We start from the raw sequence: 23,238 nt of genomic DNA on the forward strand, positions 1-23,238 counted from the left end.
TATTTTCTGTCTAGCATCTGCTCCTTTTCTCCATCTAGTTGAAGTCTTCTTTGGCTCTTACTCTGGACCGTTACAACAGCTTCTTAATTGGTCTCTACACTTCCAACCTCTCTTCCTTCCCTTTCATCTTCTACACAGCTGACAAATTAATATACCTAAAATACATATCTGACATACCATTCCTCTATTTAAAAACCTTACTGTTGATCTATAAAATAAACAAAATCTTCAGTCTACCAAATAAAGCCCTCCATAATCTTATCCCCACTTACCTTCCAGTCTTATTTCATATAGTTCATCTTCATATATTTCCCATTCCAATTACACTAGTTGCTAGCTGTTCCCCTACAAAGCATTCAATTCCCCTTCTCCATGCTTTTGTAAAAGTTCTCCCCCATATCTTAATATACTCTGTCCCAGACTTACAGAATCCTTAGATTCCTTCACAGTATAGCTCAGATGCCAGCTCCTACATAAGGTTTTCCCGATTCTCACAAGTTGTTAATGCTACCAAAACTTTTGAGAAATTACTTTGAGTATGTTTGTATGGACACTAAATTAATTTAACTCCCAAGAAGGGGATCTTAACCTAGGGTCCATGTGACTTCAGCTATTAAAAAATTACATAATACATAAACATCTAATTAAAATTTAGTATTTCCTTTCATTGTGAATGTAGACAATAAAAAATTATTCTGAGAAGAGGTCCATAAGTTTCACTAAAAAAAGGAGAGTTAAGAACGTTTTGCTAGATTGTGAATCAGTACAACCATTTTGAAAACAATTCAGAATTATAGAAATATAGAAATAAAATTAACTAAAATGTCTATACCCCTTGACCTAGAGATTCCACTACTAGGCCTATGCCCCAAGGAAAATCATTGATAAGAAATGTCCCAGATAGACCAAAATATTTATAGTAGTATTGCCTTTAGTTAGTCAAGAATTAGAAACAAAATATATGCCAATCAATTGAGGCATGACTAAACAAAGTTGATATATTAATGTAATAGAATGTTATTGCCTATAAGAAAACATTTATGTGATAAATACAGAAAAGCATGGAAAAATCTACATGAACTGATCCAGATTGAAATAATCAGTAAAATACAACAAATGTGACTAATGTAAAAAAGATTTGCATTGTCTGATGCAGAATTAAGTAAGCAAAGCTATTTACAAGAAAGTAGAAACACAAAACAACCAAAATTTAATATTACAAAATAAACAGCAAAAAAAATGACCCCAAAGAAAAGACATGAGAAGACACCCCTAACCCAATTTGAAGATATGGGAGCTCCACAAGTATGGTATCCTACATCTTTTTTCTAGATTTTTTTTTCATTGGTGTTGCTTTTTCCTCTTTAAAAATTTTTTTTCTTTAAAAATAATTGCCATTTAGGACTATTCTCTTGGAGGGGAAAGAGGGAGAGATATTGGATAAAACCCAGGTAATGTTAAAAAAAATTAAAAAGATAGCAGCAAAAAATTTACTTAAAAAAAAAAAACTTTGCTCCAGAGGTACGTTATATCACTCCAACAGAATATAAACTCCTGAAGAACAAAAGTGCTTTCATTTTTATCTTTGTCTCAATTAGCAATCACCTAGCCTTACACAAAGTGAGTATTTAGTAAGTATTGCTGAAGTGAATACAAAAACTTTCATAGCTCCCTATTTCCTATAAAGGAAGATACAGTCTTCTTATCCTGGTATTTAAGGATCATAGAAAAGCAATCTACCTTTCCAATCTTGTTTTTATATTACTCCCATTATAGTTCTGGCATCAGTCAAAATAAGATTTTATTTATTCTTGGATATAGCTTTGCTAGTTCCCAACTTGTTCCTTGAATTCCTATCCTCTCTGCCATTTTCATTTCCCTTTTCATCTCTACTGAAATCCATATTCCTCTCCTTTACAGCACACTTCAGGTGCCACTTTATTCTTTATAGAACCCCTGGGTAAAATTAATACCCCCCTCTTCAAATCTATAGCACTTTTTTTTGAAAGAGGGAGGCATTTCTCCCTTTCCCATAGCACATTATATACCTCTTAGACTTGATTGTGTTGTATCCCCCTCCCTTTCAGTAGAATATAAAATCTATGAGGGCAGGGTCTATATAATTTTTCATCTTTGTATCACAGTATGGATTACAGTCCCTTAGACATACCACAATGATTGATGATTTAGTCAATAAGGATATTTCTTTCATTGATGTAGAAAGCAGATATTCTATAGCTCACTAAATGGTCTTCAAATGCTGTGGCAGAAAAATTCACCACCCTGTAGCCAACTCAGCAATGAATCTCTCCAAATTTAACTAGGTTGGTCCTTGAGCAAATTGTGTCACCATGACCATTCCAGAAAGACCTTTAAGCTTGGTAGATGGTCTGACAAGAATTCTGTTCTATTAGCATATCCTCAAGAGCCTAGGTCAGTGATGGCAAACCTTTCAGAAACAGAGTACTCCGCCTAGACCAGTACTGTGCCCATACCCCCCCAGAGACTGAGTGTCCTGCCCCGCCCCACCTTGCCCCAGGCAGGGGAGGAAAGAAGCCCTCTCATTAAGCTGCTGGGCAGAGGGACAGGGGATGAGAGGCACATGTGGAGAGGGGGAGAAGAGTGGCCCAAGTGCTTGGCTCCCCTCCAACTATGTGCCACACTGTGAGCTATGCTCCCCTCAATCCTAGCTCCTCTCCAACCTTACCATGGAAATCACCTTCACCACAGAATTAACAGAATCTGGGCTGTGGCATGAGCTACACCCACCCACCCACACCCACCCTGGGCACCTTACTCCAGATAGAGGAGGGAGGAAACACTCCCATTGGACTGCTGGGCAGAAAGTCCTGCATGTCTTCAGGCCCATGGGGAGGGAAAGGGAATAGCTCCACTAGAGCTCACTATGGCTTTCTAGTAAGGAACTCTGGTGGGCGACTGCAGGTGTATCCAGAGAGGGCTCTGTGTGTCCTTTTGGGCACATGTGCCATAGGTCTGCCATCACACACTAGGCCATGGGAGTAAAGCCTCAATGGAAGTGATTCTTACAATTAGCAATAATAAGCAAACAATAAGCAAGTATTAAATGCTTACTATATGCCTCCACATAATGCTAAAGGATTAACCTTATTTAAGTTGCTCTTCACAGACTCCAAAAACTTAAGAAATGATAGCAGGTCTTGGTAGCTAGTGGCCACACTTACCACCTTTTCCAAGCTTACAAGGTGGAACTAGTCAGTCAACAAGCATTTAAGTGTTTGCTATGTTCCAGGAAGCATTAAGTACCTAGGAAAGAATGACAAAAATACTCTTCTTGCTTTTAGGGAACTAGGATGAGACAACATGCGATCAACTCTGTACACTTAAGAAATAGTAAACCGTGTAAATGGGAAGTAATCTTAGAGGGAGACAAAGGGAGAAGATTACTAGCATGGGTAACTGGCCTATTGCTTTCTTATAAGAGATCTTCATGCTGGTCAACCTCTAGAAAATGGCAATTTTCAGGCACAGCAAGTGATCAGTGAAAACCACAGTTTCTTTCTGGGCCTTCCTGACCTTTCATGAAACTGCTGAAAGAAGGAACTTTATAGGATCAGACCTGATTATGTCCTCCAATGTTACTGGTTTACTCTCTCCCAACACAAAATGAAATAGAAATATTTCATAATGGCTTTATTGTAATTCTTTTTCACAAGTCCAATAACTATTTCCCCATTTTACAGATGAGAAAAAGCAACACGCTACTAAAGAAGAAAAAAGTTTTTGGAAAGTCATTCAAATTGAAGAATGAACTGAATCAGAGCATGCTTGGTCATAGAATTTTCAAATCACTCCTTAATAGTCCACCAAGCTTTAAATGCTATAATACAATATCACTAGGGATAATGTTTTTTTAACAGTATAAAGCAGGGGTCCCCAAACTTTTTACACAGGGGGCCAGTCCACTGTCCCTCATATCATTGGAGGGCTGGACTATTAAAAAAAAAAAACTTTGAACAAATCTGTATACCGCTATCTGGGACAGCAGAGGCTGCAGCACTGGCTGTGATGGGACTGTCACACCTTGCCCATCACTGCCACCACTATACCAGGCAACAGTATACACAGTGTGGAATTCCCTCCCCCAGATCGTCGCTCAGCATGCAGACATCTTCTATTGTGTAGCCACATAATCCTTTGTGCAGCACCTTGTTCTCGTTCAGGTACTCTCAGAACCAGGCATCACACAAAGGATTATGTCACCTGAAGTAGTACTGTATGTGAGCAAAACTGCACTTTGCAGCACCACCACATACTTAGTGTTCCTCTCACTGACCACCAATGAAAGAGGTGCCTCTTCAGGAAGTGCCATGGAGGCCAGATAAATGGCCTCAGAGGACCGCATGTAGCTCATAGGCCATAGTTTGGGGACCTCTGGTATAAAGTACTGGCAACAGCTATGTGGCCCAGTGGAGAGAGGGCCAGGCCTAGAGACAGGACTTAGGTTCAAATATAGACTCAGACACTTCCTAGCTGTGTGACCTTGGGTAAGTCACTTGACGACTCCCCCCAGTCTTTACTGCTTTTCTACCTAGAACCAATACTTGGGATTGATTCTCTAAGATGGAAGGTAAGAGTTTTTAAAAAATATGAAGTGCTTTGGGAGCTAAGAATTCACTGTTTCTAGTGTGAATAGTGTTAATACTGCAGAATCTCTACCAATGCTTTAGTACTGTACTTTTAAGACAATTCCAATCCCTACAGACTATTAATATAAATCTTATTATATGATAGTTTGAAAGTTATGGATTCTTAAATGAATATTGATGGTCAAAACATGCAAAAAGAATTTTACTGAAAACTGTTTCAGTTAGTATAGGTAACTACACCTGTTTTCCCTACAAATTCCTATCACTATATGCATGAATTTCCAAACCAAGTTCTCTTATTTAATAAGAATATATAGACCCAGTTTCACTGACATATGGAAACACTGCTAATAAATATTAAAACATTATATCCATTAAGTACTTTTATCCAGTTCTTTAAAATGTTCCTTTCTAAATCAAATGGAATTAAGAAAATGTGATTTCTTCCCTTTTACTCTCTTCCCCTCCCCTATCGATCTATTACAAAGCCAGCTCTAGCCTCTGCTGGGCTTTAGTTCTATACACCCAACTGCCTAATGGACATTTCCAAAGAGGCTTACTGTAGATATCTCAAATGCAACATGTCTAAAATAGAATAGCCTGCCTATTTACTCTCACTGCAGAAGTAGCAATTGTAATAAAAATGTTCAAATATTAATCTTATCACTAACTCAGAAAGCATTAAAACTTTTTTTAACCCTTACCTGTTGTCTTAGAATGGATACTAAGTATTGGTTCCAAGGCAGAAAAGTGGTAAAGGCTAGGCAATCAAAGTTAAGTGACTTGCCCAGGGTCAAACAATTAGGAAATGTCTGGGGCCACATATGACCCAGGACCTCTTGTGTCTAGGCCTGGATACCCCAAATTAATTTTTTGTTCAGAGTAATTCATTTATCTTTCTCAGCCTTTCCCTTTCTATATGTCAAAATATTTAGTTCTTCCTTTAGTGGCATAATTCTCCAGACACCTGTGAAGCCTCCCCCCAAAAGGAAATGATCTCTCTCCTATGAACTACAGTTCTTTGTACCCATTTTACTCCATTTTCACACTACATTTGGTATAGTACAGCTATTGATTGTACATGACACAGATATAAATTATTTTTGAAGTATCTCCCACAGAATCTAACTTGATGCCTCATGCAGGTGTTCAATAAATATTGTGGAAGGAAGAAAGGAAAAGAAAGAAAGAGGAAGGGAGGGAGGAAGGAAGGCAAGAAGGAGGAAAGGAGGGAGGGAGGGAGAACAAAGGAATATAAATCTGAGGTCCAGAAAAGTAGTTGTCTACCAATTGAAAAAAATTCCTTAAATTAATACTAAGTTAGTATATTGTGACTCTAACCTTCATTTCCTTCCTTCTAAGAAGTTTAACTACTTAGCTAATAAGACTCTCTCAACCCTAAAGCCCAATTTGGGGCTATCAGCTCTCAAAAATGTGGTTGTAGAGCCTCTTAAAAGTACTGTAGTATTTAATATTGAAACTTGCTAAAATATATAAGATGAGCACTTCTGTTGATACAGAAAACAGGAGAAAAAATTTTAATGGGTGGAGTTACTGCTCTTCGATGGAGTGACAGTTACCATAACAACCCAAGAATTCTGAGTTCAGAATTTGGGATTTTCTGTTGAAAGGCATACCTGTAGTATTTGGAACCTTCAAAACTCCATGTATTTTGGAGCAATTTATTTCTTGAAAATTATAAACCCAAGAGCAAGTCAAATAAAATCTTAATTAATTAGCATTCAATTGGCCAGAACCCTCAATTAACTGTATTTTGTATTTATTAACCAACAAACCCTCTTATACCAGGGATTTATTAGAGAAAAAACCAGTAACACCCATGGTATATCCTAAGTCAGTCTCATTCTCTCATATGATCTAAATCTACAATATTGTAAAGGGAATATTGATGACCCTAAGATAAAATGAAGTATCATATTACAACAAAAAAAATTTCCTCTATCCTAGGCAAAGCTGTAGTACTTGAATTGTTGCTTTCTTGGGTTAAGCATCCTTTCTCTCCCTTCAAGAATCCAAGAATCATAAACTGACCTCTTCCTCTACCTTTCCAGCCTTCTTACATTTTAGTCACCTCCACATATACATGCAGCTACATGCTAAATGACCTTCTTGCTCTTCCAACAAGATATTCCATCTCTATCTCTGTGCCCTCTCATCAGCTGTCCCCTATTTGCGGAAAGATCTCTCTTACCTCTACCTTCTGACTTTCCCCCAACTGCCTTCAAGTCTCAGTTCAAATGTCAGCCTTCTACAAGAGGGTCTTTCTAGGTGCTCCTGCCTTCCCTTCTGAGATCGCCTCCTATGTACTCTGTATATACCTGATTATTTTCATGTTGTCTCCTTTACTAGAACATGAGTCCTTGAAGAAAAGAGACAAAAATTGCTTTGTATTACCATGGTTTAGGCCACTGTAAATACTTAATACTTGATTTTAGAAATGTAACCAAGGGTTCAAAGGCAATTCCTTCCAGCAAGGATACACATCCCACAGATGTATTGAGACAATCAGTCTCACAATGATGATAATCAGTCATGCATACTTAGTTGTGAAATTAAATCCATTTAAATAACCCTTTCCACTGGCACTTTCATGTTGTCTACTTTAGAATTAAGTAAGGGGTGGAGGGAAGGGGACGGAGAGAGAGGGAGTTGAGGGAGGGAGGGGGAGGGAGGGAGAGAGAGCAAGCAACTTCCACTTGGGGGAAACAGGAAGCTATCTCTCAATTCATTCAAAAGCAATGTGGATTGAAAAAACAAGCGAAAACTTCCTGCTTAACAATCCCATCACCCAGAAACTAAGCCTCTACAAAACTCCTTTCTCCCAAAGAGGATCTATTTTATTTTAGATTTAATGTGGAAAATATATGAAGAAACATGTAGGTTGCACAGTGGATAGAGTACAGGACCTAGAGCCTAGAAGGCCTGAGTTCATATCCAGTTCTCAGAAGAACTTACTACCTCTTACTACCTGTGTGATCCTGGGTAAGTCTGTTTGCCTCAGTTTCCTCAACAGTAATTGGGGATAATAAAAGCACCTACCTTGAAGGGTTGTTGTGAGGATTAAATAATATATAATAGTAGATACTATAAAAATACTTATTTTTATTCTTTCCCTTCCCCACCTACACAAAATATGGAAGACAAATTTGGTATTGGAACTGATCAACACCTTTCAAAATGGAAGTGAGTTTTCATTTCAACTCAAACAACATATGCAGTAGAAATGGAGACAGATCATATAACTCCTGCAAAATGAGAACAAGAGGAAACAACCTCCTAAAAGCTACAAGTTAGTTCTATGATAGGGTTTTCAGTTGAAAACTTCCCCAAAAATGCCAAAGACATTTTTGAACCCCAAATCCAGAGATTTCTTTATTTTGATGCAAATGGCTAAATATTTTCTGAAAAATAAAAATTCTATATACTCAAATTGGGAAAAGATTTGATGAAGCTACTAAAAGATAATTTAGCAAAACATATACATCTCTGGTGTCTAGGAAAATAAGAGGGTCTGAGAGACCTTTATGGTTCTGCAGAAAAGTCTCCAGTTATCAAATTTTGCACATACTGCACCCCATCCTCTGATGAAGGTTACTAATTTTAAATTCCAAATGTTTTCTTTTTCTAAAGACGTTCAGCTCTTCACTATAAAAGCTAAACTATAAGTGCTTCAAATTGAAAGAACAGTAAATATTAAAAGCCAAGAAAATAAAATAATTTCAAGAACTCTTTTGCAGCTAACATTTTATGGAATCTTTATTATGCCAATGACTAAAAATTATATTAACATTTTAGCACCAGTAAGCTAGATCTTGCGAGAAACAGAGATGAAAGTAGCTGATTTTTGGCCACTCTGCATGTGATCTAAATTAGACAGATACATGTATCAAGAACTAAAATCCCAATTCTTTAGATGAGCAAATACAGGACTGAAATTTTTGTGAAATGATTTTAAATCACTGTTATGAAACAGATGTTAATTCATAACAAAGTGCTTTTAAGTATTTTTACCAGATCCTTATCAAGATTTACTGTTTTCCCAAACCAACCCTGAGAGAATTTTACAAATGAGGAACTAAAGCACAGAGAAGTGAAGTGACATGCAAAGAATCACCACAACCTCTTCTACATTACAGGAAATACCAACTGTCTACATTATGACAATTTGCTAGAGGAAATAACACCACTGTCTATATTATAACAGTTGTTCACTTCCAACATCCTAAAGTGACTGGAAATATATATAAAGTTACCAAAGTCATTCACTAAATAAGTGGGGGGAATGAGGGGCAACCACAAGATAATACTTTGTGTTGAATTCTCCCTAATAATCTAAGTTGGTTTAACATTGTTTCAAGTACCTTGGATACTTGTATTATTTTTTTTTATTAAAGACTAAGCTTTGAGAGAAGTGAAGATCTGATTATTAAATTTAAAAGTGGTTAAATACAGGGGAGTTCATGAGTCAGTTTTCATCATTTGTGAATGAAAAAGTTTCCTTGGGTTGTAATGCTAATCAAATTAAACTAGCAGCAAGGCCTAAGAAAGAGTCTAATGACTGGCCAAAAGGATACAGGAAAAAAGTTAAGACTAGAAGAGGTATGTAGCTTAGCTTCCTCAGTCATGATGCACTGGACTAGGAACTGGTTAAATCAGCCTACAAATATATTCAGCCTATAAATACCAGCATATGTAATATTTCAGAGAAATACTAAAAAACATTTCTAAAGTCAAACTCAAGTCATTTGATATATCTGAAGAATAAAGTTCCTTCCCCATTAAGCACCTTACATTCCAATTTCCTTCATGTTAGTCTATTAAAATACAAGGGGAAATCATATTCTAGACAAGAATGAAAAGGTAAAAACAAAAACAAAACTCATCAACGCTTGGCACATTTTAATAACTAATCCCAAGTCTAACTAAATTATAGTTCATATCCATTCCATGATGATTCAAAGACTCAAGTCTCTAGTAAATCAATTACCCTTGGCCTTCTTCTTCCAATTGCCCCCCTCCCCCGCAGGAGACCCTTTTTGTGACCCTACCCACACATCGACCTACTCCGTTTTTGCAGCCCCAGCTACTCTGGATCCCTTGCCCCACTCCCAAGAGACTTCCTCTCTCTAGGCTTCTTGAGAAGCCCTTTACTCCAACTCCCACCACCTCCATGCAAAACCTTGAGCCCTGGCTCTTCGACCACCATTCCCCCTACCCCATGGCCCCAGTTCTCAATCCAACCCTCCCTAATCCCCACCCCTCGCACAATCCCGGGGTCCCAGCTGCAGGCGGCCTTCGCAGCCCCCCGCCCCTCCCCCACTCTCCTTGCTTCCCCTCCCCCGCCCTCGGCCCGAGCCCCCTCACCTTGTCCATGAGCTTCCAGCACTTCTCCACCATCTTCTTGTCCACGGCTCCGGGCGGGTGGGGGCTGAGGTGGTGGTGGTGGTGGTGCGGCTGGAAGGCGTCCTTCATGAGCCCGATCAGGCCGCCCGAGCCCGAGCCCCCGGAGCCGCCGCTGCCCCCGGCCCCGGCGCCCTTCTTCACGTTGCCGGCCATGGCCCGGGGAGGCTCGGGGCAGCGGGGGGGAATCCCACCCGGGAACCCGGCACCGAGAAAGAGGGAAGGAAGGAAGGAAGGAAGAAGGGAGGGAGGGAGGGAGGACAGAGGGAGGGGACCAGAGGCGGAGCCTCCCTCTGCCGGCCGCAGCCACCGGCTCTCGGGGACAGGGCGGAGCGTTGGCCCTGAGGGGAGGGCAGGGGGCGGTGCGCGGAAGAGGGAGGGCCGGGGGCGGTCCGCGGAAGGGGTGGGGATGGCAGGAACGCGCATGCCAGCGCGAGCTCGCGCGCGTCTCTTTAAAGAGAGGTTAGGCAAAGGCGTCGCCAAAGGAAGGAGCGCGTGAATACAAACCACCTTCAACCCCCCGCCCCGGTATTCTTCCACCCGGAGACTGAGCGCGAGCTTCCGGCGCGCAAACGTTTGCGCGCACCCGGGCGGGAGGCGGAGAGGGAGGACCCGCGTGAGCGCGCCTAGGATTGTAAAATGGACACACTGAAACGACATTGGAAGCAGACAGAGGTCTGGGAAGGGTGTGCCTCATTTAGAGGGATTGTTCGTGTCTACACAGCCTTTTCCTCGCCCCAGTGTTCGGCCAAGTTAATCCCACGAACCAGAGGCAGGGGATGGGAGAAGAAAGGAGGAAGTCCGCTGTAGGGTTCTGCCATCAAGTCACGCCCCATTTTCTGGACCGGAGATGGGCGGAGCTGGCAGGTCATTCTGCAAATGGGTGTATGGAGAGGCGCATGCGCAGAAGACAGGCGGGAAGCTGAGGCCACCATGTTTTCTGTGGGTAATTGGCTCAATGGTTTGGGGGGATCCTAGACGTGAGAATCCCAACTTTTCTGGCTGAAGTTTTGACACGTTTTCTTTGATGTCTTAAATTGTGTGTTGGAGAAGTTTATGATACCCAAATCCACCACCATATTGCATCATTATCATCATCATTACGATGAGGATGAGGAAATTATTTACCCAGCAAACTCTTTGGGGCCCCAAAAAAGAGGTGATACATACTGGGTTAAGACTCTTCTCCATCTTCTCCATCCTCCCTGTTTCTCTCCTCTCCGCCCACCCCATACAAAAAACAACACGTTTCCTCTTTTGGGCTTGGGACATTGTGTTCCCTTTCTTGGAATTGAATTTCTGCTTTAAGCAAGATTCTCTTCCTGCTTGTGGTGTGAAGACCTTGCCTACATAATTTGAAAATAACAATTCCAATCATAAAAATCTGCTTATGTTGCCCTTTGCCTGCCCATAGAATCTCAAACATGAAAGGATTTAAGAGATGTTCTATTCTACCCAGAACATGAACTAGGTACTCTACTAGAAGAAAAATTGCCTCTGATCACCCCCATTCTACTTCTGAAGAACTCTAACTTAGCAAAATTTCCTTACATAGAGTTTTTACACAATGCATTTGCTTTCTGCAACCAAGTAGAATAAACTTAATCCCTGTTCTATATAACAGATTTTAAATTACTTGTAAATAGTTCATAGGTATAGTACTGAAAGATACCTTAGAGATATAGTCTGACACTCATATTTTAGAGATAAGGAAAATCCAAACCCTCTTACACTCAATCCTATGCTTTTTCCACTATACCACTCTCCACTTTTCATTTTTGTGCCATATTCCCAGTGTCTTCTGAAATCTGAATATCTTCAGTTACGTCAGCTGTGAAGTTGAAATGCCTTATTTTCCTGAGTTGATAAGCTCTATCATTTCATTGATTCCTCTCAAATTGATTTGAGAATGGTTTTTTTGGGAAGATTTTTGAAAAAGGAACTATCTCTTCTTCCATAAAAAGTCCCTTGTCATAGCTTGGTAACTCTAAACTTTAGGTTCCATAGGTTTTCCACAAGTCTGTAGGAGATAAAAACCTAACCAAACAACTGAAGTGCGAAGTCAGATTTCTATCTCAATCTAGGTAAGGAAGGAACCTTTCTGACAACCTGATTCTACAGTTCAATCCCCCCTTTTCTGAGGTTAGTTATGAAGAAGAATCCCAGAATGTCAATTCCCAGAAGTAAAATTCTGCTTATTTAATTCTGCGTTTGGTCAGGAACAAAGGGACAAAAAAATATCCAGGAAAAATAAAAAGTGCCTGTCTTCTGAGGAACTCAAAAAGCAAAATGTTGTGTTACAATTATCAGTACCTTATTTCAGGCCTTCATTATCTCTCAACTCTTCCTATTGCATTAGCTTCCTAGACTTCTTGTCTCTAGTCTCTTCCCTTCTTGAAGCTATCCTGAATTTTACCACCAGTTTAACTAGTCATTAATTAATTAATCACTTTCCTGCTCAAAACTTAAGTACTTCTTATTGCCCATTAAATAATTAAATTTCTTTACCTGGCATTCAATGCCTTCCATGTTCTGACTCAAACTTATCTTAGTTTAATGGCATTAGAATTTTCACATCATCCGTCAGTTTTATCAGTAAGCTAGCAAATGATTAAATTACCTCTAAGGTCACTTTCAATTCTAAAATCCTATGACAATATGATAGCATTCCAGCTTTATCTGTTTCTACTCTGTATACATATCTTTTCTATGAACCAGACTATTCCCAGAAGACACCAAGTACTTTCCAGCCTTCTTACCTTTGATCATGATATCCTTTATCTCCCATCCATCTCTTTACCATTGTAAAGAGAACTAAACATCTTCAACTCCTTCATGGTAGAGACTCAAGGACTTTTACCATCCTGGTTGCCTTCCTCTGCATAATCTAATTTTCTAATATTTTCCTTAAACTGTAGCACCCAGAAATGAACACAATATTCCAAATGTGGTCTGATAAGCAGAGTACAGAGGAACTATCATCTCCTTGATCCTTAAAATTATTGCTATCTCAATGCAACCTAAAATTACATTAGCTTATTTGACTGCCATACCAAATTAGGGACTCATATTGAGCTTCTATACAGTGCACTAAAAACCCAGATCTTTTAAAGATAAAACTGTTGCTATATAATCACACTTTACCCCATCCTGAACTTGTAAACAAGCACATAGTTATCCTTAAAGACTTCATACTAGATTCAGTCTAAGTCTATAGCCTAAAGAGATCCTTTTGGATCCTGACCCCACCATTCAATGTGTTAGCTATCTAACTTTGTGTGATGGACAAATTTGATGAACATACCATTTGTGCTTTTATTTTATTTTAAGTTATTGATAACAAAGTTAAATGGCACAGAGTTTATAATAATTCCCTCGTATTCTCCAGTGAAAACATTCTGTGACTGAAATTGAACAGTTATTATGGTCTAATCTATATCCTTCCATCTTCTCTGCAAGAAGATAATTTGTCAAAACCTAAGTAGGTTATATTCACAACATTCCTCTCATCTACCAGTTTAGAAATCCTGTGAAAAAAAATAAATGAGAATAGTGTAACATGATCTATTCTTGAAGAAGTGCTTTGTAATCACTGCTTGACTTTCTAGGTGTACATTAACCATCTCTTTAATGAACTGTTCTAGAATTTTCCCAGGTTTCAAAGTCAAGATTACAAAGGCTTGTAGTTTGCAGACTGATTACTTCCCTTTTCCAAAAATTGAGAAATTTGCCATTTTTTAAACTTGTGGCACTTCTCTTATTTTTCCTATTCTTTTAAACATCACTGACAGTGACATACCAAGACCATTCCTTCAGCACCTGATGATATAGTTCTTCAGGGTCAGGTGTCCTAAAGTCATCAAAGGTTCTTAACCTGGGATCCATGACCTTGTTTTATGAATATTTTGATAACTGCATTTCAATATGATTGGTTTCCTTTGTAATTCTAGGTATTTTATTTTGTAATGTTTTTAAATTCTAGGTATTTTATTTTGTAATGTTTTTAAATGCACAAAATAAATACCTAGGATTACAAAGGAAACCAATCATATTGAAATGCAGTTATCAAAATATTCATAAAACGAGGATCCATAGGCTTTCCTAGACAGCCAAAGATATCCATGACACAAAAAAGATGAAGAACTCCTTATCTAGGTGTTCTCTTTCTGCCTCATTACTTATCTTGGATATCTCTCTTATCCATATTTATGGAAATCCTATTTATCTATGAACAATAAATATATTTATTTGAAGGTTATTTATCCTTCAAGGTCTGGTTCAAATAGTATTTCTTTACATCTTGGTGCTTACTACTTCTTCCTTTGAAATCCTGTAGTACTTTGTTCATATCTCCTTAATGACACCTAATTCATATATATATATATATATATATATATGTTTATTCATTTGTGCATATGTATACATGTATCTATACGCATATACAAAAAGGCATATGTGTGCTTTCTATTAGATTGTAAAATAATTGTAGACAAATATGTTATTCATTTTCATAGCTCCCATAGCACCTGGGACAGTATCTTTTATAATAGGATATATTCAGTACACTATTCTTTTAACAAAAGAATAAATGAATTAAAAACCAGCCTAGGTTGCCATGTTTTGTTTTGTTTTTCATTTAAATCAGGGACCTCTGATCAGCAAACATCCTCCTTTTCTAATCATGCTTTTCCTGGATGGCATCTTTTTTTGCCACTTACTCTTTGGACTTTCTATTATCAAGGCTAACCATGATGGATACAATATATGATAAATGTGTAATTAAAGTATAAAATGGGGAAGAAATCACTTCTACAAGAAGGATCAGAAAAGATGAGATGGCATTTGAACTAAACCCTGAAGAATGGCAGAAGCAGAAAAAAAAAAGCAGGAGTTCTAGCCAAAATTATGAGAGCAAAGGCACAGAGGGAGGAAATGGTATGATATATTAAAGAGAAAGTGAGGATTACAGTTTGGCTATTGCATAAATTCTACACAGGACTATACACTAGGGTATGTGATAGAGATGTCGTATGGTATGAAATTATTGGAATGGGGCAGCTAAGTGGCTCAGTGGATTGAGAGCCAGGACTAGAGATGGGAGGTCCTGGATTCAGATTTGATCTCAGACACTTCCTACCTGGGCAAGTCACTTAACCCCCATTACCTAGCCCTTACCATTCTTCTGCCTCAGAACCAATACACAGTATTTATTCTAAGACAGAAGGTAAAAAAGAAAGAACTTATTGGAAGTTAAGTTATAGAGATTTAAGAAGTCATTTCACTGTTGCCTTTATTTGCATGGATTATAAATTCTGGCTAAATTTAGTGTCTTCTTCCAATCCTATTAAATATCTGGAATGCCTAGAACAGTGCCCAATGCTCCCCAAAGGTAGATAATGTGAACAAGCTTCTGCAGAATCTAAATGTCTTGTCCATTCCTTTAGAAGGAAGTATGATGTTCTCAGATCATATTCTTGTTCCTGCAGATTTATTTCTGATATTAGGCATCTAGCCAAGGCACTGGAAGGAGAGGGTGAAGAGAGAAAGGAAGAATTATCCAGAGACAGATTCATCAGTTGCCTTATTTCATGCCAGAACAGGCCATTGGAGCTTTTGTAGCTATTAACTCTGGCCAGGTCTTTTATCCAAGTAGATGAGATGATAATGGACTTTGGGTCGGAATGGCAAGAAGTTTAGCTACAGGCCAAGAGAAGGACAATAAATCTATAATCTCCTTTTTCTCCTTTCCCTTTTCCTCTTCTTTTTCCCTTCTTCCATTTTTCCCTTCTCCTTTTCCTCTTTCCCCTTGGCCTCCAGTAGAGAATTACACAAAGGGTAGATTGAGGCCAAGGTAAAAAGCAGGAGGACCACTAGAGGGAGCTCCAACCAAGATTATATACAGCTCTAGTGCAATAGAATTTCTCACACTTGTCCATTTATTTAATTATTTTAGAAATATTGAATACCTACCATATGTAAGGCACTGTGCTAGGAAATGAACAGGATACTAAAGTGACTAAGACATTGTCCTGCCCTTCCATCAAATCCTGGGAAAAAACATTAATATAGTCATTTTACAAGACAGGATATATATAGATATATACAGCAAATCCTAAAGCAGTGAAAAATAGTATGAAGTTGAGAGTCAGGGGATTTGGCTTCTAGTACTTGTTCTGCCTTTAATTCACTGAGTGACCTTGAGACGGTCACTTCCTATCTCTGAGCCTCTGTTTCTTTATTAAAAGAGTTGAATTAGAGATATTTAAAGATCCCATCTACTTCTCATCTATATTTCTTAGTGCTATAAGAGTGCTATGGAAATTCTGAGAAAGAAAGGATCATTTCCCACTGGAGAATTCAGGGGAAGCTTTATGAAAGAGATAGTATCTAGGCTGGGGCTTGAAATATGTGCAAGATTTTCACTTGTGGAAGGGGAGGAAGAACTGGAGAAAAGACATTCCATGTAGAGAAAATTGCATAAACAAGGACAAGATTGAAAGTACCTGCCATGTTTGAGAATTTTAAGGAGCACTGTTTAGCTTGGACATGTATGCATAAGGGAGTAGAGGGAGACAAAAACTGAATGGTAAATTGGGGCCTGATCATCAAGGTCTTGACTTGATTGCTGAATGAAGAGAAATGGAGGCCAAAGGCAATATTGATTTAAAATATGTAAAATTTGATGAAAAATGAGGGACGATTATGAACAATAGAGGCAGTATAGCAAAAAGGGCAAACCACTAGACTTTAGTTGGGAAGATCAGTTCAAATCTTAGTTCTCATACTTGCTAGTTGTATGACCTAATCTTCCTGAGATTTAGTTTCTTCATCTATAATATAAAAATAATAAAACTTACAGTGCTTACCTCACAGAGGCATTGTGAAACTTACATTTGATAAGATATATAGCATTCTTTGTACATTTTAAAGTACCTTATAAATTTCAGTTATCAAATAATGGTCTAAGATCTTAAATAATATTTGGTAGGCATTGAAAAGTAATTGAAGGATTTTGAGTAGAATAGTGGCATGATCTAATGTTGAATTAACTTGGTAGTCTTATCTACTTGTTTATAGAATTAAATTAAATCAGTATATACTCTGATACTTGGTTACTTCAACACAAATGTGGTGAAAAGTTAAATCAGCAAAAAATATATGAGAAAATATTGCTCAAGAAGAAGGAATGAGAGGAGACTTAACAGACTACATAGAAATCACATGCTTTTATATCAAGAATACTTTCTTCAAGAAAAGAATTGGTAAGCACTCCAAATGGTGAATACCAAATAACATCACACACACACACACACACACACACACACACACACACACACACACACTGATATTTTAACAGGAAAAAAAGATTCATTCTTCATATGGGATTTATCCTTGAATCAGCTGTCCTTTCATAGTCAGACTTGTCAGAGCAAAAATCAGAATAAAGAGAAGGGGCAGTGGGGAGAGAAAAAGGAAGAGGAGAAGGAAAAAATTATGGCATCTAATTGAAACATTTCAATTCTGAACTATTTCAACAGTAATTGGTGATAAATAATAGTGACTGTAATATTATATGGAAATTTAACCTATGGAAATGGATTGCCACAACAAGAAAAACAGAAAGCTTATAGAGATTCAGAAATAGTACTAAAGAGAATATTTGAAAGGCATCTAGATTGGATCAAATGGATTTACAGGAAATCCATACTGGAGTTAACATAATTGTGAAAACACTGAGGGATCATTATACAAGGTATCTAAAGAAAAAGAGGAATACAAAATGGAGGAATATCTTAGACTTTATTAATATCTCCTCTGCCAAAAAAAAAAAAAGATGAGTGAGAGAATATTAACAACTATTGACCTATATATCTTTGTCAACTATACAGGCTATTTAGGAAAATAATTTAAGTACGAATCAAATATATCTTCAATGAGGACATTATTAGGTAAAGAGCAGGATTCTGCAAATGATTCAAGGATGAACCCACACCTTTACTGTTTAGCAATTGACAAAAAAAGATAGAAAAAATATAAGAGCCCGCTGTTGTTTTTTGATTATCAAAATGCATTTAATTTTTTAAAAAACTTACTTCAGGCTTAGTAACAACTCTAAGTCAGAAGGGCAAAGGCTAGGGCAGCTAGGTGGCTCTGCCCTTACCTTTCTTCTGTCTTGGAATTCATACTTAGTGTCAATTCTAAAACAGAAGATAAGGGATTTTTGTTTGTGTGTTTTTATAAAAGAAGGGCTAGGGTTGGACAAATGGGGTTAAGTGACTTGCCCAGGATCACATAGCTAGGAGGTATCTGACAGCAGATTTGAATCCAAGTCCTTTCAACCTAGGCCTGGCACTCTATCTACTGTGCCACCCAGCACAGTATTTGATTTTGTATGCCATCTTAAAGTCTCCTTTTTTTTTTACATCCTTTAAAATTCAGTGAGATATAATAGCAGAAACAGCCCTTTCAATAACCTTCTGATAACACACATCTGTTGAGGCATAAAAAAGGGAGCTGTAGTCTCCCCAAATATGTTTATCACTGTGATGGAAATGATCCATTATGAAGTCCAAGTTGAAGGTTTTGTTTGGAGTTGCTTTGGTGAGGTCTGAGGATGCTCCTATTAACAGATGTTATTTCATCATGCCTTAAAACAATACTGAGCATCCTGCAAGATGTATTTATAACACTCAAAGTGGTTTATACTGAGCATCCATGCAGGAAATATAAATTTCTATTGTCCAGTTATGAAATTCACTTAAATGGATAATTTATAAAGCTTCTTATCTACATTCATGTCTCGTTACTATTGTCCATACGTATATTTATCGGCCATTCATAAGGACATTGAGTTAGGGCCAATTCAACTAGACAATAAGAGGGGAGGAGAATCTTCTGAATTGTCTTCAAGAAATTGCAGATCTTCTTTAAATACCCCAAATATCCCTTGCAAACAATGGTCTGTCTTTTTAATACTAACTTAGTTGTTTTGTTTTATGGTGACAAGAAATGGAATACAAATGACTCCAAATTATTAAAAATGTTCATTATACAAAGGGAAATATAGAGGTGAATGGAGAAAATGAACAGACTGCAACAATGAGAATTTTTGAAGAATAATAGTAAAAAATAGGAAATGCAATAGGAAGAAAAGATGGACTAGTTACTCAGTAAGTTTGAAGGATAACAGGCAGATAACCAGAGTGAACCAATGGTATCCATCCTTAAGATATTAAGAGAAACAAAGTACACTGTATCCAGTACACTATCCAGTACACTGGATAGATCCCCATGCCAAACTTATAGGGAGAACATGGAAAAAAGTCTCATAGCAGAGACCACATGGATGGATTGTAATTTGCATCATTGGAGGAAATACTCCAATTGATGACATCAGAGATCCACTTGGCAGTATTTGAGTGATGTAATTAAAGGTATATTGGCAATGCTTTGTAGAATATATTAGAAAAAGAAGATATAAGGGACAGGAAGACCAATTATAAAGGCACTGAAAAGTCCAAATGAGAGGTAACAAAATTCTGAACTAAGGCAATGATAGTAAGAATAGAATAGAAAGAATAGATGCAAGAGCTACTACCCAGGCAGAATCTGTGGGATTTGGTGATTGATTGACATGGAGGAACAAAGGAGTCAAAGTTTTGATCCTGGTATGACTAAAGAAACTGTGAACCATTAACAAAAGCTAGGAAGCTGAGAGAAAGGACTAGTTTTTGAGGAAGATAATAAGTTTTGTACATGTTGAGTTTGAAAAGCTAGAAAAACACCTATATGGGGACATCTAATACATGAATTAGAAATGCACAACTAGAGTTAAGAAGAGAGAATTTAGTATATAGAAAAAATATATATATATATATAATTTTGGGGATCATCTGCATAAGAGGTAACTGTTGAAGGCTTACATGTGAATGAAATTGACAAGGGAGAGTCAGTGACAAACCATAAACTTCAAACAAAAGAAAACCTCAGCATTTCTAGATCCACAAGTTCATAACGATTTTAGAATTGTAAAAATCCTTATCAATTTTCTAGTCTAATTACTTCATTAACAAATGAGGACACTAAGACCCAGAAGGCCATGACTAGCCCAAGGTTGTATAGCTACTTAGTGGCAAAGCTCCAACCAAGACCCAGATCACTCAGTCTTATTCCATTGCTCTTTCTAATATAATCATTCTGAGCAGTACTTCTCATTGCAAGTGTTTCTAGCTTTCCCCCAAGCCTTACTTTCCACTTCTCTGATGGAAGGAGATATCCTCCTTGCTCTAGGCTCCCTCACCAATAGTCCATAGCAAGCCTCAATTTAAAAACTTACTACATTAGAGGTAGCTAGGTAACATAGTGGATAGACTGTGACTTCTAGAGTCAGGAGGACTTAGGTTCAAATCTGGCCTCAATTATGTGACTCAGAACAAGTCATTTAACCCCAATTGCCTAGTCCTTACTAGCATCTTCTTTTTTAGAATTGATACTAAGACAGAAGATATGGGTTTGGTGGGGGGGAGAAACATTAAAAGCTCCTTGAATACAAGTGATATTTCATATTTATATTTGTAAGAGTGTGTCCTACATAGTGGATTCATAACAAATGTTTGATATGCCAAAATATATATAGCAACATCTTTGATATGCCAAAATATATATAGCAACACTTTTTGTAGGAGCAAAGAACTAGAAACAAAGTATCTGCTCATCAGTTGTGGAATAGCTAAACAAATTGTGGCACATGTAATGGAGTATTACCACATCGTAAGAAATTATGAATATGAAGAATATAGGACACACAGTCATGAACAGATACAAAGTGAAATAAACAGAATTTGGAAAGCAAATTTTTTTAAATGAATGGGGGGGGGGCAGAGTCAAGATGGCAGCTTAGCAAGCAGCAAAAGTTCAGACCTCAGAAAACCCTTCCTTACCAATTACAAACTGAATGCTCCTAGGGCACCAAAATTCAAACTGAACAACAGGACAGAGGCGGGGAACCCTCCTTCTGAACTCAAATCAAAAGGTACACCACCCAAAAGCCAGAATCCGAGAATACTTGGGTCTAAAGGGAAGGCAGAGGGAAGGTCCCAGGACCCCTCCCCCCCCAACCCAGAGGGCTGAGCCCCCAGTGGCAGTGGGAACCTCTGAGTGGGCAAAGGTGCTGGTTTGGAGGGTCTACCTTGTGAGCAGAGGGGTACTGGGCTCTGAGCGTCCAGCGTGGACAGTGGGGAAGAAGCCAGGGAGAGACTGGGCCTGTGGCTGGGTCCCTCCATCTGGCTCCAGTCTCACCATTGCCTTGGGGCACATCCAGACCAATCCAGTTGAACATAATCCCATCAGGACTCCTCAGAGTTTAGGGAGGCAGGCAAAGGCACTGGGGAACCTCTCAGACAGTAGAGAAGCAGCTGGAGAGAACTGGAGAGAGCCTGGGCGGCCCAGCCTTCCAGGAGTCTTCGGCCTCAGAGCACATACAGCCTCAGAGCACATATAGCCCAACCCAGTTGAACTTAATCCAATCAAAAGCCTCCAGAGGACAGGGAAGCTAACATTCCTCCCCTAGAGACTGTACCAAGAGATCTGACAAAGCTCCAAGAGGGGAGACTGACAGCCCCAAAAACAAAAACAAAAAATGAGAGGAGCAAGAGCACAGACAAATACAGGGAGCAAAGAAGAGGCAAACTCGAGCAAACAACAGAAAAAAAGGAAAGAAATTACAATAGACAGCTTCTGCACAGGTAATGAGCAAAGAGTGAATGAAACAGGGGGAGGGATCAGCAAAGGAAAAATCAGAAATCCCAGCGAATTGGATACAGGCTTTGGAAGAACTCAAAATGCAATTCAAAACACAACTAAGAGAGGTTGAAGACAATTGGGAAAAGAACTTAAAAACTAAGGTAAGTCATCTAGAAACAGAGGCACTTGAACTAAAACAAGAAAATAGTGTCTTGAAAGCCAAAATCAACCAGCTGGAAAATGAGGCAAAGGAGATGAAAGATGAGGCAAAGCAGATGAAAGATGAGGTGAAGAAGATGAAAGATGACCTCCAAAGAAAATCAGACCAAAAGGAAAAGGACGACCAAAAAACTAAGGATGAAATCCAGTCTTTAAGAACCAGAATACAACAACTAGAATCAAGTGACCTCACAAGGCAGCAAGACACTATAAAACAAAACCAAAAGAATGAAGTAATTGAGGAAAATATGAAGCATCTTATTCACAAAACAGAGGATTTAGAAAATCGTTCAAGGAGAGACAATTTAAGAATTATTGGCCTAGGGGGCAGCTGGGTAGCTCAGTGGATTGAGAGCCAAGCCTAGAGATGGGAGGTCCTAGGTTCAAATCCGGCCTCAGACACTTCCTGGCTGTGTGACCCTGGGCAAGTCACTTGACCCCCATTGCCTAGCCCTTACCACTCTTCTGCCTTGGAGCCAATACACAGTATTGACTCCAAGACGGAAGGTAAGGGTTTTAAAAAATAAAAATAAAAAAAAAAGAATTATTGGCCTACCAGAAGACCATGACAAAAGAAAAAGCCTGGACATTATATTACAGGAAATTATTAAAGAAAATTGCCCCGAAATCCTTGAACAAGAGGGAAAAGTGGAGATTGATAGAATCCACAGATCTCCTCCTATACTTAATCCCCAACTGACAACACCCAGGAAGGTTATAGCCAAATTCAAGAACTATAAGACCAAAGAAAAGATATTACAAGCTGCCAAGAAGAAGTCATTCAGATACCAAGGAACCACAGTGAGGATAACTCAGGATCTGGCTGCATCCACACTGAAAAAAAGAAAGGCATGGAATACGATATTCCAGAAAGCAAGGGAACTAGGTCTACAACCAAGAATCAACTACCCAGCAAAACTGACTATATTCTTACAGGGAAAAGTATCAACAAAATAGAAGAATTTCAAGAATTGGTAAAGAAAAGACCAGGCCTGAACAGAAAATTTGGTGTCCAAACACAGAACTCAAGAGAATCATCAAAAGGTAATTAAAAAAGAGGGTGAAAAAGAAAAATAAAACAAGACAAAACAAAAAAAAATTTTAAGAGACTCAATAAGTTAAAACGATATGTATCCCTATAAGAAAAGAAAAGAAAAAATCCCTCTTAAAAACTGTTGTTATTAGCTGGGCAGCAAAAAGAAGTACACTTAGAGGGAACAGTGACAAA

General features: G+C 38.3%; 1 protein-coding gene across 2 annotated transcripts in view; it reads right to left on the reverse strand.

The window, feature by feature from the left end:
• CBL (Cbl proto-oncogene) overlaps window positions 1–10,399 on the reverse strand; it is a 118,936-nt gene extending 108,537 nt beyond the window's left edge. Inside the window, exon 1 of one of the 2 annotated variants that reach the window (XM_056794229.1) lies at window positions 10,014–10,399. In XM_056794229.1, the coding sequence (XP_056650207.1) occupies window positions 10,014–10,205 (192 nt within the window). In that variant the 5' untranslated portion in view covers window positions 10,206–10,399. The remainder of the gene's footprint in view (window positions 1–10,013) is intronic. The other variant, XM_056794228.1, reaches the window with a different exon arrangement.
• Window positions 10,400–23,238: the final 12,839 nt, after the last annotated feature.

Source organism: Monodelphis domestica, chromosome 4, assembly GCF_027887165.1.
Source record: "Monodelphis domestica isolate mMonDom1 chromosome 4, mMonDom1.pri, whole genome shotgun sequence".
NCBI classification, from domain to species: domain Eukaryota; kingdom Metazoa; phylum Chordata; class Mammalia; order Didelphimorphia; family Didelphidae; genus Monodelphis; species Monodelphis domestica.